The sequence below is a fragment of the Euprymna scolopes genome, chromosome 40 (assembly GCF_053919585.1).
Source record: "Euprymna scolopes isolate OS-2025 chromosome 40, ASM5391958v1, whole genome shotgun sequence".
NCBI classification, from domain to species: Eukaryota; Metazoa; Mollusca; class Cephalopoda; order Sepiida; family Sepiolidae; genus Euprymna; species Euprymna scolopes.
Genome location: NC_136521.1, coordinates 30,938,923 through 30,963,616, shown reverse-complemented (window position 1 = coordinate 30,963,616; position 24,694 = coordinate 30,938,923). Strand labels below are relative to the sequence as shown.

At 32.2% G+C, this 24,694-nt stretch overlaps 1 protein-coding gene across 1 annotated transcript in view; it reads right to left on the bottom strand.

Moving 5' to 3' along the window:
• The window catches only part of LOC145265464 (ADP-ribosylation factor-like protein 1), a 58,461-nt gene that overhangs the window by 20,874 nt on the left and 12,893 nt on the right, over positions 1–24,694 (bottom strand). The window contains exons 2-4 of the mRNA XM_080121328.1: positions 13,552–13,686; positions 7,426–7,507; positions 5,714–5,825 (exon numbers count right to left, since the gene is read on the bottom strand). Of these exons, the coding sequence (XP_079977454.1) occupies positions 5,714–5,825; positions 7,426–7,507; positions 13,552–13,686 (329 nt within the window). The remainder of the gene's footprint in view (positions 1–5,713; positions 5,826–7,425; positions 7,508–13,551; positions 13,687–24,694) is intronic.

Here is a 24,694-nt window from a genome sequence, read left to right as displayed (position 1 = left end):
AGTTCAGGGAGGGACTCCCCATTGAGTGATAAAACCTATATTGATTGATTGAATAATAGTAGAGTTTCAGAATCAGGCAAATAGATACCAAATGTACTTTATGGTAGACAATTTATATCGGCATATTTTTGTTTTGATCTTTTTAATGTGTTTTCTAGTTTCAAGCAAAAACTGGCTGATGTATCTGCCATATTCACTAATATTCCTAGTACTTTCAGATCTATCTGGATCCATCTTCAGGGGTAGTTATCGAGTAAAGAACATAGTATTTAGATATTTATAAATAGTTTTGGTGAGAATATTAATAAGGTATAAGTATTAGTGCATACTAAAATGCTTAAAATATTAACACTATAAATATAAAGAAATTGTATATTAGATCCTATCTTGATAAGATGCTCGATATTATAGAGCATTATCATAAAAAATTAAAATGCAAAAAGTCGGATAAGTTTATTTAAATTTTCCTTTTATAATACACACACACACACACACACACACACACACACACACACAAGAGAATGTTTGTTTGACTGTTGTATAAACTAATATGTTAGTAGAAAATCAGATTCAATAAAGGTTAATGTTGTAAAAAAGATTTCAACAGGATACTACTCGTATTCTGAGCTTTGAATTTTTACTTCACAATAGCAAAGTGAAATAGATTTAATTACCCAACATCTTTCAGCAACACTGCCTCAAACAAAACGGTTATCGCTCAATTTTATCATCCACCTTATACAGAGCTGCAAATGACAAATCATTTGTAATTCTCAGGTCTACAGTTCAAAGCTTTCATGTACAGCACAGGTGCTTCTTTGTCGTTTATCTTTTTTGAAGGGGAGGGGTATCAGCTTTGTTCCTTATAGTTAAATTTTTAAAAGAATTTCATGACATGATTGAAATGTTCTTACAATTATGTTTGGTATTATTATGGTCTGAATTATTATTTGAATGAAGCTATCCAAGAACTCAGAGAACATCTCCCATATGTAATGATCTTCCAATGTTGGACTGGGTGGGTGACTGAACAGAGCAAAGAGCGAAGGTTGAAAGGACAGCCAACAACCTCAACAGGTAGAGATGTTGCCATTTTCATTCCCAGAAAAAAATATTACTTGTAATTTTATACGGAAAGTGTAGAAGAGAAGTAACATTTAATAGCAGAAACTGTTTCAATAGTGGAGACGTAAATATTGCTCAAGTCAAACAAAAATTTTTATAATAGCGTATCCACTTATGAACTAGCAGCTGATCAGAACTTAGAGAATGGACTTGCCCATCCGAGCACAATGGAACATTCCACTCTTCTTATAAAAGGCGTTTTTCGTGTTTTTTTAGTTTAATTATTTGTAGCTTAACTAGTCAAACGCTGAGCACTATCTATTAAATTCAACAGAAAGAAAATTCCTTCACAGATCAAGAATTTGGACAAACACAAGGATCATGACCTGTACAGTGAATGCAAATATATAGTATACATAATGTACAGCAAGTTCACATATATGCATATGTAATACTAGCTAGCTGCTCGGCGTTTCCCAGTCGTACAATATGCTTAAACATGTTTTAACTTATGCAGATTGCGTATGTATTATCATAGAATTAATCCTCTATTGATTATTATGTTACAAGGAATAATTTGTCTGGTGGACTAATTCACAAAAAATTAAATAATAATGATAACATCGTTCATCAAATGCCATCTATGTTTGTTTATAATATCACGTCAGCTGATACTTGGGCTTGATGATAAATACCCTGGAAAAGTCACTTCTGATTAATGTTTAGTTTTAAAATATGCAATCAAAGAAATGATTTGCAGCGATTTGAAATAGTACCATAAATTGAATTCATAAGAAAAGATTAAAATAAAATGGTGAGGTACACCCAGGCTTGAACAGATGATCATTTATCCGTAATCAAATGCTCTACCACTGAGCTATATCAACGCATGACAATAAATTTGTTTTTTTGAGTTTTTTTTGTTTGTTTTTTTTTAACAAATGATTTGCTGAGATTTTATTAGCAATACACACGGACGATAAAATGCTTTGGATAATTACGAATTTCTAGGGGGTTCTGCTAAAATCGTCATATTTTAAAAACCAAAGCACCTTAAGTCCTCAAAATACCACAGTTTTGTTCAAAAATGAATATACTTTCAAATAAATTAATAAATAATAATTTACATTATATATTTTAAGAGTTTTAAGCAAATAAAGTGATAAAAATATTAAAATATTATCTAAAACAGCATTTTCAGTAAGATTTTGTAATGACCCCACCTTCTCATTTGTTAAATGGTCGTATCGCGATTCTCTTAAGAATTTTGTCATGAAATTTAGAAATTAACTAGAAGAGATATCACAGTTGTCCGAAATTCTTTTGACAGCTCATTTTTTTGTTGTGTTAAAAAAAAAAAAAAGAAAAAAAAGACTTCAACCTGACGAGTTTGGAAAATTTTGAAAAATAATTTCTTCGGACACTCACTGTTAAATAAATCAATCTTTAGTACATTTATCCGTTAAAAATAAAAATGCAACTGGCTTTATCTTGTGGTACCGAGCAATTTAAATCATGATACCTGGAAAAAATCGTTCTATTTTTAAAAAGTATCTAAAAACGATCTGTGGAAGCAGCAGCTACTATCGCTGATATTAATTACTTTACTGTAAACAAATTTTTTTTTGTTTTTTATTCCAAAACGAATTAAAAATTAAACAAAAATGAAAATATGAATATAAAAGAAATGTTCTTAGATATTTAGTTGGAGCTTCGGTTATCAGAATATATAATTTTAAAGCAATCTGGCGTTATTTTTGGTCAAATTTTAAAAATATAGTTGAAAAACAAATATGTAACGTGTGCACTTTTAGCAATTATATTAGTTTTTAATGGTGAATTAAAGTGTTTTGTTTAAAAAATTTTTTTTAAAAAAATGAAAATGTGAAATGATTTTTTTTGTTTCATGTGTGCTAGCAGTAGTCCCCCCCTCCCAACATTTTTTTTTTTCATCTTTTTTACAATTTTTTTCAGCGGATTATAATCGAATGGACACTAATCTATCCAATTATATATATATATATATATATATATATATATATATAAATCTATCTATCCAATTATATATATATAAAATGAAAAATACAAAATCAATATTTAAATATTTGTAGGAGGTGCTCAGTTTCTAGTTAAGTTCCTATTTACTTGCCTCCCCACGAGGACAGTTAGACACAAGGTCAGTTAATGTGAGGAAAATCAAGCTTCCCAAAAAGAGTCAATCTGGATAGAAACAAACATAAGAATTGTCTCAATCATGAAGGATTTCTCCTTCATTGACAGAAAAGGCGAAGTGTAGCATCAGAATACTATACTGTGATCTTGGCCCGAAGTCCAGGTAGAGAAATAAAAAAAAAAAAAACGTCTTAAACTGAAAAGTTTAATGAAATAATGTGTCACTCGGACAAGAAATGTAATTGAAAATAAAAACCAAATTTATCAAAAATTTATGAACGATTTGTTAGCTTTAGCAAAAACTGTTTTTTGATATTTAAATAAGTGGGCAAAAATAACTTAAGTTTTCCAAGTTTTTTCTGTTAGTGACGTCACTTGTTTTAAATGAAATTTATTTTTGTCTATTTGTCATAATTCTTGTTAAGTTTCACACCCCTTAAGAATTATAACAAATAAACAAAAATAAATTTCATATTTAAAAGTAATTTGATGTCCAAAATCTAAGGTATAACATTTTCGAACGCCAATAGTTGTGACCCACTAACTATAAACATGGGGGTCAAATGCTTTCTTATAAAAAAAAAAAAAAAACTCCCTTAATCCTACCTCTAACCCTAGATACGAATGGCAAGCCTGCACCTCTTAAAACCTTCTTTAGCCCTAACAATAACGCTAAGTCTAAGTGGCAAGCTCCTCACCAAACAAAGTTCCTTGGTAAGCTACATATAAATGTCTAAAAAAACAACATCCTGCCTTAAAGAAAAGTGCACCATTTATCACCCATAAAAAAATAAATTAGTCAAATTTCCAAAAACGCTAGAATGGTCTCGAAATGGTGAATTATTTTACATTAAATTTATGTGAAACTAACCCCCACTCTAAATTTTAAAATTGTTTTGTTTTGTTTCTATCAAGTCTTCAGTGTGTTCACACATAATTTTCCTTAGCTCTATCATTAACCCAAAGTCAGAGTGGCAACCTTCTCACCCTCTCATAATTGCACAAAGACCCTTTTAAAACCACACATAATCGTCTTTAGAAAAAAAAAAAAAAAGGCGCACAAGATTTATCTCCGATAGAAAAAAAAAAAAAAAAAAAAAATGGTTAACTGCTCTAAAATGCTAGAATGGCTCAAAATGGGGAATCGTTTTACATTAAATTCTAAAATAATACTTGTTTATCTTTCATTAAAGTTTTTTAAGGTATTCACACGTAATTGTCTACAAAGGTAAAATCGCATATTTTGGATAGGTGGTCAGATGGAGTGGCGGGTGGGGGGTTAACATTATCTACAATAATACCAAAGAAATATTGCAATATATTCATTTTTAAACAGTCCTAGATTTCGATTTCAATTATTTGCATTACAATTCAGCTTTGAGTTATTTAACTTCTTTTCTTTTAATGGATACATGGCGTTTTTAAGGAATTACAGCATATTTATGTGCATTTACTGCAGATTATTTGGAAACTATTAATTTTTGGAGATTTTCAGTAGCATATTCTAATTCCTAGTACAAAATTACACTTATATGGTATATTTCATTGCTTAATCTTTTGTTTTAACAAAGATATAACATTTTTATGAAAAAATAGTGTAAAAAAAAAAAAAAAAGTGACAACATGCATATGATCTTAAAGAGGGAAAAATATCCAAACGTGTGAGGCACAAAAATATCCATAACTTCCTTAATTTTAATTGGATTTAAAAAATTGAAAAAGATTCTTTCTTAGCTCATCAAGCTCTTTCTTTAGATATCAATATTGAAATATTTTAAGCTATTTCAACTTTTTCGTGTGTATTGCTAATTTTATTATTTCCTTCGGCCGGTGTAACATAAAATATTCCCCTATAAAAATTATTTTTATCTATAAGAAAGAAAGGCTATTTTTAAGATCGGATGGTTTCAATTTTCAATACTTATCAGATGAATTGCTGTACAAAACATCTCTAAGAAGTCTGCCAAATATATAAATTAGTTTTGGGTGAAATTTGCAAAAGATAGGTTCCAAAATGGCTGAGTCCATGAGGAAGGAACTCACACACAGACACACAAACATGTGATTTTTATATAATAGTAGTTGGAAGTTGGAAAGAAGCAACCAAAGACTTAGCCAAATCTCAAATTTGATTCAACCTAATAATAATTCAAATGAGTAAGCTTTTCAAGATTTGTTACTCAACTAAAAAAAAAAAAAAAAAAAAAAAAAAAACACACAGATTTTTTTTTTTTTTTTATTTCTCAGTTGGGTAACAAACCTCAAACAGCCTACTCATCTGAAAAGGCCTTATTGGGTAGAAATAAATTTGAGATTTGGTTAAATTTGTTATTGTTTCTTTCTAACTTGTCTTTGCTCTGCTGTGCATTGAGACGTACAGAAATTGCTCTACTTTTTACGGATACACGATACACACACACACAACAACTTAATGATAATGCTTTGGGTTTACATCATTCATGGAAAGGTAACTCACCTCTAACATGGACATTAATTCACGTTTTGATATTTCAATTCTTTCTCTATCCATGCTGTCCACAACAAAAATGACAGCATCTGTATTGGAATAATAACATCTCCAGTACGGCCTGAAAGAATACAAAGAGAAAAAAAAAAATTGAAAAAAAACAAAAAAACATGTGGGATCCACTGATGTAGCTCTATCAGGTCACTAAACGTGAATCAAAATAGAGAGTCCAGGGTTAACTGTCGTCCCAATATGAAACATTGAACTCTTAAAACCAAAGTTTATATTTCAAAAGATACATCATACAAGAGAAATATGTCTACTGTGCAAGTAGACTCCATGTATCATGTCTTGTGTGAATCACATAAAAAATAATTACAATAAAAAGAATTTGATATAAATATAACCATGTGGGAAGTTTACATTTCCAAGGATAAATAATCCAGGAATGTAAGTAACCAATGGCAGAAAAGTACATCAATTTTGTCAACCCGTGTGTGTGTGTGTGTGTGTGTGGAAAGAGCAAAAAAAAAAAAAGACTTGGATGATGTGCTAGCTTTGGTTTTTCTTTTGTGGCATATCAACCGTTTTTGGGTTATTTAATACTGAATCCAGTAATTTTGGGTTATTTAATACTGAATCCAGTAATTTTAGGTTATTTAATACTGAATCCAGTAATTTTAGGTTATTTAATACTGAATCCAGTAATTTTAGGTTATTTAATACTGAATCCAGTAATTTTAGGTTATTTAATACTGAATCCAGTAATTTTAGGTTATTTAATACTGAATCCAGTAATTTTAGGTTATTTAATACTGAATCCAGTAATTTTAGGTTATTTAATACTGAATCCAGTAATTTTAGGTTATTTAATACTGAATCCAGTAATTTTAGGTTATTTAATACTGAATCCAGTAATTTTAGGTTATTTAATACTGAATCCAGTAATTTTAGGTTATTTAATACTGAATCCAGTAATTTTAGGTTATTTAATACTGAATCCAGTAATTTTGGAAGAAGATTTTATGCATCAAGTTCTTTAGATTTTTAAATTTTATTCATGGTTGTTTTGTTGTTTTGTAGAAGAAAATTCTTTTTGCTTTTAACTTTGCATAACATGATTGAGTTTTGCAAAGAGAAAAGAAAAAAAAAAACATCAGTGTTTGGTACGTTTTATGTCAGAAAGTCAGTATCTTCAACCTGATCTGTTAGCACCAGAGATATGCTAATTATAAATTGTAAAACATATCTATATGATATTATACTTGTTTCTTCCTTAGTCTGTACATTATGCTTTTTTTCTTAAAAAATTTTTTGATGCTAAACTGCTTCAAAAAAAATTGAAATTTGGCCTTAAAAAAGCCACTGAACAAGAATATGAGTGATCTCCCTTTGATGTAGCTTCATTTAAAATAATTTGAAAAATGCTTAATTATTAAAACATTAACTAAAATATTACAAATAAATTAAGCATCAGATTGAGTTGACAGATCATTTTCAACTAAGAAAGTAAGAGGTTAGTTTGGAAACCGATTTTTAAAAACTGTCAAACTCATGCCAGTATATAAAACAAAAACAAATTTCCATGAATTAGCAAAGATACCTCTGATACCTCTTTCTCTTAAATTCAATTGAATCCATACCTTTTTTTTATCCATACATAAAACAATTACTTAAAAAACATCTAAATTTGAAAATGTTTTCCAATTTTAATTGCTTACCTTATACTGGTCTGTCCTCCAAGATCCCATACTTGGAATTTTAAATTTTTGTACTGAACTGTTTCAACATTGAACCCAATAGCTAGAAATTGGAAAAAAATAAAATAAAATAAAAAAAAAAAAACAGAAAAATATTTATTGGTACAAAATTTAAGAATTTATACTTTTATCACAAATCAGTTTAGAATAGAAAAACAGGCAAAGATAGCGAAGTTGTGTTCAATTTTAACTTGTGATATCTTGTTTATTTCTTAGGTTATTTTGATAAGATTGGGTTGCAAAGAAAATTTAACCATTTCTCCTTACAAATTTGTACAATCTCTTTTTATATACTAACTAGCGTGGGTATCCGGCGTTGCCTGCATGTGTGTAAGTAGTATAGTAAAGACCCTCCCCCCTCCCCAAAAAGGCGGTGGTAGGCAGCCCAGGTGGAGAGAGGAGAGGTGTTTTAAAAAAAAAAAAAAAAGTGGTAGCAGGCAGGCAGGTTCAAACCCATAACGTGAAGTAGGAAAAAAAAAAAACAAAAAAAAAACTAACATCTTGCCCGATGCGTCCATACTGCAAGTGGAAGTTGAGAGCGTTGAAATTAAGCGTAGTCAATCCAACGGAGACGATGACTTGTGAAAGTGTCAATGAAAAAAAAAAATGAAAAAAAAAAACGACCCCTCCTTGTACAAAATTGCCTAGTTGAGGGTAAAGGAATGAATGTTTTTGGCCAATTTTACAATATTTATCATCCGAAGGATCGAACTTCAAAAACGATACAAATCTTGTGAGGATCCATCACATGCCAAAAGTTTTTGCAAGACATACAAGCACACACACACACACTTTTTCTTTCAATTTAGAGAAAAATGATGGCCCAAGCATTAATAGTGAAAAGAGAGAAAATTGCTTTTTAGGGGCATTAAAAATGACAAGCCACTTTTCCCCTCCCAAAGCATCATGTGCTCTAAATTGAAAAAGAAGGAGTCAGAAAGATCCTAATCATTAGTGCTCTTCGAGGTGCTGCGATAGATTGTTGTGTCATCTGTGCAGATATTAACGAACAATCTCGGAATAGAATTTGAAAAATCATTTACAAAGACCAAGAAGTGGGTAACTCTAAAAATGGATCCCCAAAGTACAATGGCGTTGATATTTTGAGTTTCAGACTTCTGCCCGTTAACAAATAAACCTATCGGAGAGAAAAGATTTAATGGTTCTGATGACATCTTCAGATATTTCATAACTAACAAATTTGTGGAGTAAACTTTTGTACCAAAAACTTTATCAAAGATCTTTGATGTATCAAGAGCTATTGCCTTAAAGAGAAGCACTCATTGATAGATTCACTGATCCTGTGTAGTATTACAGTCAGCACATCAGCTGTACATCTTGCAGGATTCTTGTGTCATAGTTTCTTTTCAAACTACTTCAAGTAAAGTTACTATTTCAAGTGATGGATAAATTATTTTTTTTATGGGGGGGGAAAAAGCTGGTGTTTTTTCAATTTGTTGTAGGAAATATTATGCATCTCTATAGACATATTCAGAAAAATGGACATTTATCAACATAAGAAACATAATCATCTTTCAAAGAAAATTTAAGTTGAAAGTTTGGTGCTGGTGCAGTATAATACCATTTTGAACAGATGCATTTCAAATAAAAACACTATTACGTACTTAATTAGTATAAATTGCAAAAATTATGAAAAGTGATCCAATAAAAAAAATAATTACAAGTAAAAACAGAATTTATCAAATTATTGAATTTTATTGCACGTTTTAATTTGGAAGAGTTGTAAAACCAATTTTGTATGATACACTGATTTATCTCTCTCGCTTTCCTTGAAATCCGATAATGAAAAATAAAAAATGTCGGACAGAGTGTGTTTTTTGTGAAAAATAAATCTAATATCTTCTCATGGAAAGGTTTTTGTCATTTTTTAAATTAATAATATATTCAACAGGACACATAAGTATTAAATAGTGTTTTTACCTGAAATGTATTTGATCAAAGCTCCATTATATTGCACTAAAAATCTTAAAACTTCGTACCTGGGCCCAAGTCTGATTTTCATCAATGATGCCATAAATCACATTCTTAGATCATTTGTAGATGCAGATGACACCACAATCTATGGCAACATTTCAAAAGCCAGCAATAACAAGATCTTTCTAATTCTCTTTTTTTCTGATCTTGAGCATGTGGTGCAATGGGGGAAAAGGTGGCTGATTAATTTTAAGTCATCTAAAAACCAAGCTTCTCACTTTTCATCATAATCACTTTGACCACAATTGAAATGAATTGGGGAAGCACCATATCTTGACAAGCTTCTACGACTTTACTCCTGTTCTGAAATGGAACACATCAGATCTGTTGCCAAGATCGCTGGAAAAATAGTTTGATCATTCTACCACTCCAGTAGGTATATTACTGCTGATGCAATTCTCTTTCTGTATAAGAGCCAAATACATCCTAAAATGGAATACTGTTGCCACATCTGGGCAGGAGCTGCTCGGTGGATCCGATCTTACCTTAATAGAGTTCAAAACCAGCTTTGAAACCTAGCAGGTGATGCCCTTTTCTCTTCCCTGCAACCTCTTTCCCACAGAATAGATGTTACAAGTCTGCCTCTGCTCTTTTGTTTTCATGGCAAGTGCTCATCTGAGCTCCAATCTATGCCCCCCCCACCAAACTTATAACCACTATTAACAATTTTTCCCACTCTTTATCTTAGCCTAAATCTAAATGCAGATTCCATGAACAAAGCTTCTTTCCTAGAAGTGCCCGCATGTGGAATACAGAGTTACCCATATATTAAAATACAAAAATAAGAGATCTGCATGACGTAAGTACCTATGACAAAATGAAAATATCATATTCCAAAAATCACATATTATCAAGTATCTTTATTTTTAAATAAAATCCAATTTTACAAGTATCCAAGGAGCGACTATCTTACCCACCATTTTGAAAAGAATCACAAAAAACAAGCAAGATAATAATTTATACTTACTAGATTTATATTGTAATGCCTACAAATTCCCATTAATTTATTTATTGTTTAAAAATGATTTTCTTTATAAAAATAAAACTACTCCACCTATTTATGCAATTTTTGGAAAAAAATATTTGTGTTTCATCACGGGTACGTACATCATAAAGATTTTTCTTTATTTTTGTTCCTTTATTATAGAGAGAATTCTGGGCAAGAAGCATTTTTTTTTTCGATACGCCAAAAAAATATGTAGTTATGCATATATAGTGGTGAAAGATAAAAAAAAATATCAAATTTATCTTGGTATCTCAATTAGTACCCGAGTTATGGTCATTCAAAGTTATTCAGATAATGTATTTTGTGTGGGCTAACTTAAGCAGTGTATAGTTGAAAATTAAAAAAAGTGAAAAATCTTTGTGAATCTTTCCAATATGGTTGTCTTCAAGTCCAACGTAAACTAAAATTCTTGATGAACCGTTCCATTTAAGTTAACAAAGTTACCGAATTTCCATTACTAATGATTACTATATTGTCCAATTAACTACTGTACACTCTTTAACCCTTATCCTTGAGTGGCCTCTGGGCCTTGATAAGTGGTGATGTCTGTAAAAAAAAAAAAAAAAAAAAAAAATTGTCATAGTTCACAAATAGATAACATAGAATTAATAATTCTTATATGTACTCATTGGTGAAAAACAGATGCTGTCACAAAAATTGTGCAGAAATGCTAGAAAAAGGAATTTTGTTCATATAAATTTTATTTTTAGCAGCTAACATATTAAAACTTATGACATCATAGAGATTAAATAAAATAAATCCATGATAACACCTTATTTCAAACATGTAAACATTTTTGGTAACCAAACACAAAAATGGGTCAAATGTACCAAACCTTTTGTAAAAAGCTGCTCATTAAAGATAATTTTGGATAAAAAAAAAAAAAAATTAAAAAAAAAAAATAGTGGAGAAAAAAATAATTTTAACAGTATTAATATTGTTACAAAATAAATTAAATGAGAACAATAGGGAGATTAATTATAATCTTTATTTAACATAAACCAAAAAACATTTAACAAAAACAAAAAAATATTTTACTTAAGCTGAGGACAGAGTCAGAAAACCTAATGGCAGGGAGGTGGATGATAGTATTAGGTCTGAGTATGCTGAGAAGTACAGTAGAACCCCAGGATACTGTGGCCCTAGGAGATGGTCTTTTCAAGTTACAATGTGGAATACAATGTTTTTCCGGCCCCTTGTTATGGTATTTGCCCCACTTTATGGTGTTATTTATGTTATTTGATTATATACATGTGTATTATATACTGACCTGATTTTTAATATTGTATCCTGGGGTTCTACTGTAGTTTAATTATTCATAAAAAATAATTTCCAAATTTTTTATTTGTTGTGGGGCCGTTCGTCCGGAGACAATCGCCTCAACAACTTTATGAAGGTAGACACAGGCAGAAAAATGGTGAATAGGCAAAGAAGAATGACAGACACAGGATGTTCGTTTAAAGGACGAAAGATCGCCTTTTTATTCGTCAGAAAGTAAATATGGTCTGAACGAGAGTTATTCTCAGGAACTGGTCTGCTGGTCGTTGGAGTGGTCTGGAGATGTTGATCAGGTCTGGAGTAGTCAGCTGACCGTATGGGTAGTCTGGATCAGGAATCAGGAACGAGAACCTAGATGTTAGGGTGGTCTAGAGTCCTCGTCTGGATTGATTGGCTGAACGTCAGGAACTAGAGACTAGACGTTAGGATGGTCTAGAGTCTTGACCTGGTCTGGATCGGATAGAAACTGGGGGCCTAGACACTGGAACGGTCTAGTAATGACATCCGGGACTGGAACAAGGAGGCAACAGACTGCAAAGCAGAACAGAGTTGCACCGGAGGAAGGCTGGGTGTTGCAAGCAAGAGTCGCAGGAAGCTGAAGGCTGCAGGCAGGAGATGCAGGAAGTTGAGGCTGCAGGATCGCTGGAAGTTGCAGGAGGCAACAGGCAGTAAAACAAAGGGGAAGGTCTTTCGTAGGAACCTAGCCCTGAAAAGGGCTCTTTAAATTACTGCTGCGGCTGCGCTGCAGTCAGGAAGGCTAACAGAGTAAACAAAGGGGAAGGTCTTTCGTAAGAACCTAGCCCTGAAAAGGGCTCTCTGAATTACTGCTGCTGCGGCTGCTGGTGCTGCTGCAGGAGATCCTTTGGCAGTGTTTGGATCTCTCAATTCGGGGGTCTCTTAGCCTCCTAGCCGGATTGAAATTTTTGGCCGAAAAGCGCTTTCTTTCCAACTAGTGACGTCGCTCTCGGGAAATGAATAAATGAAGGTCATTAATTCCAAACAAAATTTTTACAAATCAAAATTAGTTTAGAAGTTCGATAATTGTATTTGAATTCATTCCATCTAAAACAAAAGGACAATCATTTAGATTTTAATCAGAAAAAATTGAGTTTTATGTATATTTCGTTTAGCAAGCAAATAACACGGGAATGCTGGAGAAAAGGGACATAAGTAGGTCAACTTGCCTCGCTTTCGGTTTGTTGTTAAGCAGATTTATTTGTCCTCTCTTCTCTTTCTCTCATGCTGGAACGTCGCATGTCTGTTTTGTTGTGTGAAACAGTGGAGTGGGGGAAAAGGGAACATAGTTTTTCTTGCCCCACGACAAATTGATGGTATCTTTGGCCAGAGAAATATTCCAAAAGTTACCTTTTATTGCCAGTAAGTTTTAAAGAGGAATCATACGACTGGATTTTTAAACTCAGACTCACTCCAGAGCTAAGGTGGAACTCACATAAACAAATCAATAATTGCAGAGCTAAGGTGGAACTCACATAAACAAATCAATAATTGCAGAGCTAAGGTGGAACTCACATAAACAAATCAACAATTGCAGAGTTAGTGCAAAAGCCTCTTTTATGGAGAGCGCCGTTCAATATTAGAATATTTTAGAATCCTTTCAATCTTTCTTGAAGGTTCTGGGACCTTCTGGATTTCTATTTCTTTTTTCTGTGAATGTAAATTTTTTGTGAAAGAAAATCTTTTTGGAATGACAGACAAGATCTCTATATATTTAGGGAAAATGAAATGAAGCCCTGATAACAATATTCAAATAAAACAGAGTAAAATTTTAAAAGTAGGTAATTACTTACTTGGAATGGTAGTGACAACTTCTCCAACCTGGAGTTTATATAAAATGGTGGTTTTCCCTGCCCCGTCCAAACCAAGGATCAGAATCCTCCGTTCTTTTGTCCGAAATAAATCCGAGAAATAACTTAAAAGCCCACCTGAAAAATAAAAATAAATTAATTTAGGCTTCGATAGAAATGTTTTTAATCGTAGCATAGTAATAATTCACATTCAGACCCTTACATAGCATTGGTATACCTGCAATCGCTTCTCGTTTTTGCAACTGAGTGAGCGGAGGACTGAGGCATGGTGTTCAACCCAGCAAAAACAGTCGTGCTATTGTCCTCTAGTAATCTCTCTCCTGTTCTGGTTTTCGTTTCAAGACACATTTGTGCCATTCTCAAAATGTAACTATCTGGGAGTAATATCTAGCAATCTTAGGTTTGACAACCACTTGTCTTATATATTCAAAAGCTTTACGTGTTACGTATCCAGAATTACCAAATTCCTCATGAATGGTATTTACTGACTAGGCAAGGTATTCTTATTCTTTAGAATGTCTACATCATTGTGCTATCAGACATATACTGCATATACCTTGCAGTGACTGTTCCTTCTGGAGTATATGATCTGTTTGGATTAGATCTGCTGTCTACTCACGGGAATGTAACAGTTGCTTCAGTTGCTTACAGATTATTTCATGGTTCTTACCCCACCACAATGCTTAAATATAATCCCATGTTGCGACTGAACAGACCAAACCTGCAACAATATACATTCACATTAAACCCTTTGCATAATCACAATGGAGTTTGCTCAGAGATGTACCAGCGATCTCCTTTCGCCTTGTGCTCTGCAATCTTGAATATGCTGCTTCAGAATTGTGTAAATGAACATGTATCAGTCACATTTTTGGAGTTCTGTATTGTCTATCGGGATATTCCTAAGTTTTATGCATTCTCTAATTAGCTTAGTCTCTGCCTATTGTAAATAGTTCTATGACCATGGCTTAAAAAAATTGAAAGGCAAGAAAGAAGAAATAATAAAAAAATATTTTAGCTAAGCGAAAGTATTCTGTAAGTATGGAGGCGATTTGGAATTATTGATAGGAAACCATTCTTTGTTTATCTGCTATGCAGCATTCTTTTAAAATTATCCTTCACAAATTGTGGCTAGATATAAAGTTGCTCTTAGACAGGGTCAAAAAAAAAAATTTAAAAAAATAAAGAAAAAAAGATTCCTAATCCAATAATTCCCTCAGTATAGACCAAGCTCCAGCCCTTATTCCATCATCCCAATGTTGCATTCCTGTGCTTATCTTACAACTATTTTAGTGGACTTCCTGTTCTGATGTCACTTTGGCATAAATACACCCGACAATAGTTAAATTCAATCCATTTACTGTGAAGGTCTCCAGATGCTAAAGAACTACTTACTTTAATAGCTTCTTCTATCAAGCTACCAGCCTTTAGAACTGTTTTCCTGACTGTACCAACACGCATAAATTTAAATACACAACTACTGTAATGATTCGGAACACATAAGACAAATGAAAACCAGTTAATAAAGCTTTATTCAGTTAGAATCACAAGTATGCATTCTCTGAAATAGAAGAATGAAAAATTGCTAAGATTTTACACAAAGTAACAATGTTAATATGACACTCACCCCGAGTGGAAAGAGTTCAGGGAGGTGTTATGAAATGATATACAAAGGTCAAGTTCAAGCATCTGTTTCTTAGATAGGGATGGGCACATTGTCGAAAAAGGAGTTCTGATAGGTTCTTATCAAATGTTGTATCAGCTTGTGAGGTTTCACAAGGTTCTTTGGATACACCCGATTCAAATGAGGCATCTAATTGTAGAGATGGAGTCGCTGGTGAAATAATAGTCATTAGTATTAGGTGCTACATTTTGTGGTTTTGGAGCAAGTTGATGCAGTGACATTTTTCTCCCTTCCAGTTGAGTCTAACCTGGACGTATTGAGGGTTGCATTCTAATCATTCAACTTCGTCAATAAAGGGTTCATACTTAGATGACCGTACGTTATGTTTTATCAGGACCAGACCTGGATTCAAAAGTCAACTGGGAAGAGAGATACCAGATATTGATTTCCGATTATACTAAATAGTTGCTCGTGGGGTGTAGCATTAGTGGCAGTACACAATAACGAACGAATGGAATGTAAGGCATCATGCCAAAACTGATTCTCAATGAGAAATCAGCAGTCTTTGTGACTTGAATGCTAGCGATATCATTTTCCATAACCTGGCATTTAGTCGTTCTACCTGGCCATTTCCCTGCAAGTTATAGGCGGTAGTGCGGCTCATTGCTATTCCCTTTCTATGCAAAAAGTCTTAGTTCTGTTGAAAGGAATGATGGACTATTAGAGTGAATAAAAGAAGGCATGCTAAACAGCGAAAATCGTTGTCAGAAACAATTTATGACTGTTTGTGAAGACATATCTTGACAAGAAAAGGCAAAGGGGAATATTTGTTGATTGTTAAGATATTTGCTTCGACTATTGGATGGCAGGGACATTTAAAGTCAACACTTAAGTGTTCAAATGGTTGTGTCACTTTGACAAGCTTGAAATGCTCTTGTTCTCCTTGAAACTTATGCCATACTTCCTGTCAACATCTAAGAAACAATTAAGATATTCATCATGTTCCATCATATTATGGCTGCATATAATGTTATCAACATACACAAAAGTGTTGGCAACCTTCCTACGTTTTATTAGATTGTCTATTGATCATCAGAAACATGATACACCATTTGTTACACCAAATGAAATACAGCAGAATTGATATAGATTTCCACAGGCTTTGAAAGTTTCTTCTACTCCTCTTGCATTTGATGATATGCAATCTGAAAGTCCAGGCTAGTAAAAACGGAATAGTGAGTGGTTTCTTTGAATAATTCAATTCTTGATAAAGAATAAGCATTAAGGTACGTGAACCAGTTGATGGTCTGACTATAGTCAATGAAAAGACCCTTCTTGTGTCAACTGTTAGTGGTTACTGGTTACCTGTGCTTGGTGAGCGTCTTCTGGATTTTGTAGCAATACGCTTGCAACCAGGTGATAAATGTTCGAATAGTGATGGAGAAACAAGATGGGATACCATTATAGAGCATACAGAGAAGGGATCTTTGTGATCCCCAAAAGGTATTTCTACCTTTGAGTGTAGTATGAGAAAGTCATGGCCAAGTAAAACATCCGAGTAACTAGAAGGACTGAAAGTTTGAAATGTGGATAGGTAAACTCTTTATATGCTAATGTCGCAATGACCTAATGTACTGCTTGATAAGGCTGTGGATGTAATTGATATCTTCCTGCAAGAAGTTTGTGTCGGCCAGTTGTACTTATGGATGATGTTTGATGATATCTAGCTTTCTGAGCTACCGGTATCCACCATAACGTCTATTCACATGTACTCTTTTAATTAGGTTTTTCTGATTGTTCTTATTTTTTTTTTAAGAATTATTGAAAATATTTTTTTTTTAAGAATTATTGAAAATATTTTTTTTTAAAGAATTATTGAAAATATTTTTTTTTAAAGAATTATTGAAAATATTTTTTTTTAAAGAATTATTGAAAATATTTTTTTTTAAAGAATTATTGAAAATATTTTTTTTTAAAGAATTATTGAAAATATTTTTTTTTAAAGAATTATTGAAAATATTTTTTTTTAAAGAATTATTGAAAATATTTTTTTTTAAAGAATTATTGAAAATATTTTTTTTTAAAGAATTATTGAAAATATTTTTTTTTAAAGAATTATTGAAAATATTTTTTTTTAAAGAATTATTGAAAATATTTTTTTTTAAAGAATTATTGAAAATATTTTTTTTAAAGAATTATTGAAAATATTTTTTTTTAAAGAATTATTGAAAATATTTTTTTTTTAAGAATTGTTGAAAATATTTATTTTTTTTTAAGAATTGTTGAAAATATTTTTTTTTTTTTAAGAATTATTGAAAATATTTTTTTTTTTTTAAGAATTATTGAAAATAATTTTTTTAAAGAATTATTGAAGCCAATCCATGCACAACAGTTTGAGAACTTGCTTCTGAATTAGACATTTCCAACCACTTGAGACATTGGAAAGACAAAAAAAAAACATTTGATAAATGGGTGCCTCATGAATAGAACGACAACCAAAAACAATGCTGTTATGGAGTATCTTCCTTCTTTTACACAGCAAGAAGGGCCAGTTTCTTGACTGTGTTTTGACTTGCGATGAAAAGTGAGTTCTTTACAACAGTTCAGTTCAGTGGTTAGATGTCGACAAAGCTTCACACCAATTCCCGAAGACAGAGTTGCACTAAATAAGATTATGCTGACTGTTTGGTGGTCTGCAACAGGTCTCATCCATTACATTTTTTTGAATGCAGGTGAAATCATTACGACAGAAAAACACTGTCAGCAAATGGATGAAATGCATAAAAAATTTTTTAACAATACTCCGTATTAAACAGAAAAGTCCCAATTCTCCTCCATGACAATGCCCGACTGCACGTTGCTAAACCGACCCTGCAGAAATTGAACAAATTTGGCTACGAAACTGTCTCATGCGCCATACTTTCCAGACCAACCACCAATTTTTCAAGCATCTCAACAACTTTCTGCGTGAGAACTGCTTCAAAAACCTAAGTCATATCAAAAACGCTTTCAGCGACTTCATCGCCACAAGAACACAAAATGTTTACATTACTGGCATGAATACACTTGTTTTGCGTTGGCGAAAGTGTGTTGATTCTGATGGTGCTTATTTTGATCAATAAATTTTTGTTTGAGCCGAGACATGTTAGTCTAATTTAAAAGCTAAAAACTGCAAGAACTTTCTTGTCAATTTGATAATACAAACTGTGCTATTCTTAGATAGTATTTTCAATTTAAATTCAATTTTTATTAATTGTTTTTTTGTTAAATTTTTAGGTGGAAGTACAGAATAATTTTAAAAAGCCTGCATAAGTACCTTGAAAATAAAATGAAGATTTTAATATGAATAAAAATAAATTTCTTTTGAATAAAATAGTTTTTATATTAATTTTTTTTTTTTAATCGAGTAATGTCCTAGTTTCACATTGTTTTTTACTTTCAGTTTCCGTTTTTTTTTTTTTTTTTTTTTTACATAAAGCTCTTTCCACCGCCATTTTGTTTCTTTCGATGAAAGGTGTCAAAATTTTTCCTGGGAAATGTCGGGCAAATACGGGGAGTTTATTAAAACATTTCCTAGTGGATTGCAATGACATAATGTGTTGACATGTCATCAGTAAAACGCATTGAATTTTGGTAAATTCAAAATAAATATTTTCTTAAGTAAAAAAGTGGAAAACAGAGAGCAAATTGTTCACAAGAACAAAAAGTTGGGTTGAGCATGTACCATTAACAGTGAATATTTCTTCAGGCTATGATTTGAAGGGCATTCACTAAATAGGGCATTTTTCAAAAAAAAAAAAAAAAAAAAAAAAAATGTCTATACAAAGACATGACTGCGATTAAGTGCATAATAACGGACTGACAATCTGGGTGTGCCAAATTCAAATCCAGTTCATACTATTACACCACTTTTACTTAGGGGTGTTGGCAACCTTTATGTAACCTTCCTGCAAGTAGTTTATAAAATAATCTCAAAAACCGATGGCAACAATATACAAATCTGCATTAGATATGTATCTATACTTACATAGAACTGTATAGAATTCACTCTTAAACTAATGAACCAATCATTATGAATTTGGGAACACTGGTTTTGAAACAAAATTATTAGTACAATCAAAAATGTTTTTTAATTAATTTGTTGAACAATATTTACATTTAAATATAAACATTTCTTTGATCCATACAAAAACAATTTAAGTAATTCTACCATTAGCTCATGCATGCAGTATTGTTACCACATTTGGACTGGTGCATCTACCACTAGTCTTTCACCTAACGTAAAGAAAAAAAAAAAAAAAGCCAAATCTTATAGCTCCAACCTCTATCTCATTACTACATCCTTGTGCCTATTTTACAAGTACTTTAATGTTCTCTGATGAGCTCATAGCATTTGTATCCCCCTTGGCATACATACTCCCAACTAACCTGACAATCAACAAACTCCTACCCCTTCATTGTTGAGGTCCTTAGATGTTGAACTGCTAGACTTTCTAATTCCATCCCTGTCTCCCTGACTGTACTAACATGCAAAAATTTAAACGTAATGTGAACCAACAACTTGCTGCTCAACTTCCCACAGTCTCCTGTTAGACACAATCATAAATAGTAGCCTCATTTGGGGTGAAAAAGAGTTTTAAAAAATCAGATAACAATTATAATTGTTATCTCATATGATGATCAGAGAGGAGAGTAACCAATGGCAAAAAATAGCTGATATCAGCATAAATTTCCAAGTCTGGGGGAACGTCACTGCCGTGCATGTGAGCAAAGAAAACAATGTAAAAAAAAAAAAAACAAAAAAAAAACATGAATACCCTATTTTTTTTTTTATGAAGTCATCTAACTCTTACACCACATACTGAATTTGAGTAAAATTAACATTTTCAGTTTTCAGAGAGAACTGCCATAAGTGGGAAAAAGAAAGGCAATGCAAGACGAAAAGTAGGAAAAGATAACCAAAGATAAAGCAAGAGAAGGAAAGAAAGAAAAAGAGAAATAAAATCCAATTTGGCAAAAGTTAGCATAAAAAAAAAAAAAAAAAATATTTCTTTTAAAAATATACTTAGAAAACCCCTTTAAGAAAATAAAAGTGAGTCATGACAATATTCCTAATTCCTTTCCTTCAATACTAATCATTTACTGTTTATGCCTGCTGAACTGGCATTTATAAGCACTCAATTTTTTGAAATTTTTGTAACTATCGGTGGCCTTGAGGTAGAATGTTAATCTAGGAAGTTAAGGGTGACTTTGTGACTGGGTTTGAATCTCGCGACCAGTAGTAATTATCACTTCTTACATGGATGATTGCGTAAGCATGAAATACGAGTGCTTGTAGGTATAGAAATAATTGTTAATATTTAAAAAAAAATATAGTTTTATATAAAATGGATTTTGAACAAATGTCACAGAGTGCATGTGCAGGAAACGGAGGTGCGAGCAACAGAGGGTGGATGTACTCGTTGATGGGGTCACAGGTTAAAATTGTTGACACCCAGGTGCATCGAAAGCCAGACGGATTTATATAAACAAGACAGCTCGTCGTCAGTCGGAGAGCAGAAGAACGGACGACCGAGATACACGCGCCTGACTTGTGAGCCCCCCCCCGTCCCACTAAGCTCGCCGATACACGCAACTGAAGGTGTATCAGAATTTTTGTAGGAATTTTTGACACTTCTAACACGAAACTGCGAATAAAATATAAAAATCTTGTAATTTCTCTGTTAAAAGTGGGTTGTTTATTTTCTTTAGTGATTATACTTCCAAAATAAACTATTAAAGTTGTTTTAAAAATAGAAATATTTTTTTTTTAACAGTAATGAATTTTCCGAACAATATTTTTCAATTTTTAAACTTTAAAAATCTATCAAAATTTTTCTATTGATTCTATTTTTACGATATTTTCAGGGTCAATGTGAAATTTTATGTTCTTTCCAATAAATCGAATATAATATTTTAGACAAACGTTTTTTTTTAAATTCACGCCCCCCCCAATTTTTAAGTGTCTATTAAAAAGTAAATAATTAATTTAGTCACCGAAAAGTAAATAATTAATTTACTCACAAATTGAAGAGAAAAGGTCAATAAATAATATATTCAAATTAAAAAAAAAAAAAAAAAAAAAAAAAAAAAAAAAAAACAGTGTTTTTTTTAGAATTTTACCTGTAAAGTTTGAAGTTTAAAACCTTTTTTTTTAAACCACGTTATTTTTTTTTTTTTTTTTTTTTTTTTTTTTTTTTTAAATGGAACCTTGGTCCTTGCTCCTTTAATTGAAAAAAAAAATTAGGGCTTGAATTACATTTTTCGAGGAGTTATAAGCTTGGAAAGACAGGGGGTCGAATAATTCACGCCTCCCATTTTGAAATGTCTAATAATAATTAATTTAGACACCGAAAAGTAAATAATTAATTTACTCACAAATTGAAGAGAAAAGGTCAATACATAATATATTCAAATTTAAAACAAAAAAAAAATGTACTGTTTTTTAGAAATTTACCTGTAAAGTCCGAAGTTTAAAACCTTTTTAAAAAAAAAAACACGTTTTTTTTTTGTTTTTTTTAATGAAACCTTGGTCCTTGCTCCTTTAATTGAAAAAAAAAATTAGGGCTTGAATTGCATTTTTCGAGGAGTTATAAGCTTGGAAAGATGGGGTGGAATTATTCACTATTTTCACGAAATTTCTGACACACCTACGCAAACACTGAATTCAGCATTGTGAAAAAGAATTAAAGACATTTCATTTTTCTACAAATTTGGTGCGTCTGTTTTAACCAGAGAGTGCTGTGGAACACATCACAAAGAATAAAAAACTCACATCATGAAGGTTTTTTTTTTTTTTTTTTTTTCTTTCTTTAAATCAAGGCCCGGAAGCCACTCAGGGATAAGGGTTATTGCAAGTACAGTACGTTAGTGTGGAGATTTGATGAAGAGTTTACTTAAGGGGGCGGTTCATTAGGAATTTGTTAACGTTGGACTTGAAGACATCCAAGTTGTAGTCAGGTGGGAAGCAGGCAGACGGAACAGAGTTCTACTGATTAAAGCATAAATCTTCTTTTTCTGGATTAAAAAATGGAGAACTCATATACATAAATGAATAATTGGAGCATAATTTCAAACAATTATTTCTCTCTCAGAAAACATTTTTTTTACAATATTCACATTTTTGTATACTAATGATCAACAATGCACATATACAAATATACATTTTGTTGCTATCATTTATACGATAATTGGAGTTCGTAGGCAAACCATTCTCACCCATATTGAATTATCACGAGAATTCCAAAATATTCCTGGTGAACCAAGTGCAAAAGAAATTCAGACAATTGCACTTAAGGGAACAACGAGGATACTAAAAAGAGCTCTCGGTTGATTTCAATAAAAATCAGGGTAATGTTGCCAGCTGGTTTGGCTGTCTCATACCCAATCTTTAAAGGAAGAAAATTAAACTTAAAAAAAAAAATTTGTATTCATAAAATAGAAAAAAGTTGGCTGAAAAGCATTCGACTCCAGACTGTTTTTAAAAACTCAAATGCCGACTTGGATTCTTGACTTCAGAGATGAAAAATACACATGAAAAAAAAGATGAAAAGAAAAGTTTTCCAAGAATAAGGAAAATGCTGCTATGAAACATTTCAAAATTTTTATTCTTTTTTATTTTGAATAAGAAAAAATTGAATTATCTTTTTTAGAACCCCCCCCTCCCCCAAAGAAGGCCACTTGAACTTTAAGGGGTTATTATTTGAAACTATTTAACAGGGGACTGTGTGGAGTTAAGCAGCAAGATATGTTCACATTACATTTGAACTTCTGAAGGTTAATAGTATGGAAACATTGAGGGAATTCCAAAGTCTAGCATACCAAGGGAAGAAACTATTAGAGTACAAGGCTTTCCAGTACCTAGAAGCTTTAACAGTAAAGGGGTGAGATTTTGCTGCTTACCAGGTTTATTAGGAGTATGTACGTCAAAGGGACACAAGTGCTATGAGTTCATTAGAGCACATTCCATTGAAGTATTTGTAAAACAGGTACAGAGATACAACATTGCAATGATGAGACAGAGGTTGGAGCTTGGTTGACAGTGCAGGACCTATTAGATTTGAAACTCTTTTTTGGACCTGTTTAAAAATGAGAGACTAGCGGTAGATGCATCAAATGTGGTGACAATACTCCATGCATGGATGAATTGTAACTTTGTAAAGATATAGAATGCTCTCTAATACGAGTAATTTTCTAGCACAGTAGAGGATCCCATCTTCTTTGCAGCAGCCTTGGCAATGTTCTCAATGTATTTGTTTCAATTCATGTTGCCTGTAAATGTTAAGCCGAGGAGTTTGAAAGAAGGACTCTCAGGAAATCGTTGGCTGAGAAAGTTTTTTTTTTTGTAGTTGTTAAAGAGGAGAAATTTGGTCTTCAACCCCACCAGAAAGTGTCCCATATAATTGATAATCAATCCTCAATATGGCTAATACTAAAAATATTAAGAATGTACCTACATTTAACATAAAATGTTAAGAAGTCTACCTACATTTTAGATATAAAAAAAAAAAAAAAAAAAAAATCTTTCCGGTGGGGTTGAAGACCAAATTGGTTCAAATAATTTACAAAAAAAGAAATTGGAAAAAGATTTTTTTTTTATCAGACATGTTGATCAAATAGTAGCAAGGTATTATTTGAGAGATGCATCTGTTTGCTTAATACTATAAGACTGTGGATAAACACTGGACTTAATGGCTTTTCAGGTTGAGAAAGGTAATACTACTACTACTACCTTCTTTCTGTTCATTTAACTTTGCTTTTCCTTTATTGAGGGGTTAGACATCTATAATATAAGTCTCCCCTATTTGTATGTATGTCTGCCTAAAATTTTCGACAGAGGCGACGGATTTTCATGGAATTAATATCGTTTTGAACCTTGGCCTTTCGGACGACAAATATCGAAAAATTGGCTAAAAACATCAATTCCTTCACCCTTGACTGGGCACTTTTCTAGAAGAAGAGGGTCGCTTTTTTCACCGATATTTTTGAAAGTCATCGCCTCTTTTTCGATTAACTACCCTCAATTTAAACATTTGCCACTTCCGGTTTGGCAATGGATGCAGCGGCAAAGACGTCACATTTTTTCACGTTCTTTTCCTCCTTTGTGGTACGGGTTCGAGCCCGCCTGCCTACTATCACTTTTTTTTTTTTTGCTCAACACACACCTCCAAACACCGGGGCAACGCCAGGCACCCAAACTAGTTTTTGATATTTCACGGTTCAGCAAGTCATCATATTCCAACTTACACTCTGTAAGTCTTGTCTAACTGCTTGCTTCAAAGTTTTCTTTGACTGGCCAATCTTGCAATTCAAGACATTCAAGCTTTTGCAGACGTTTTTGATAGTTCAAGATATGTCAAGCAACAAAGTAAATCTATTCACAAATTACAGCAAGTGTAAAACGAGGTCAGATGAAAGAGATAAAAACAAGTTAAAGAAAAATTAAAATTGAGATTCGGTTCA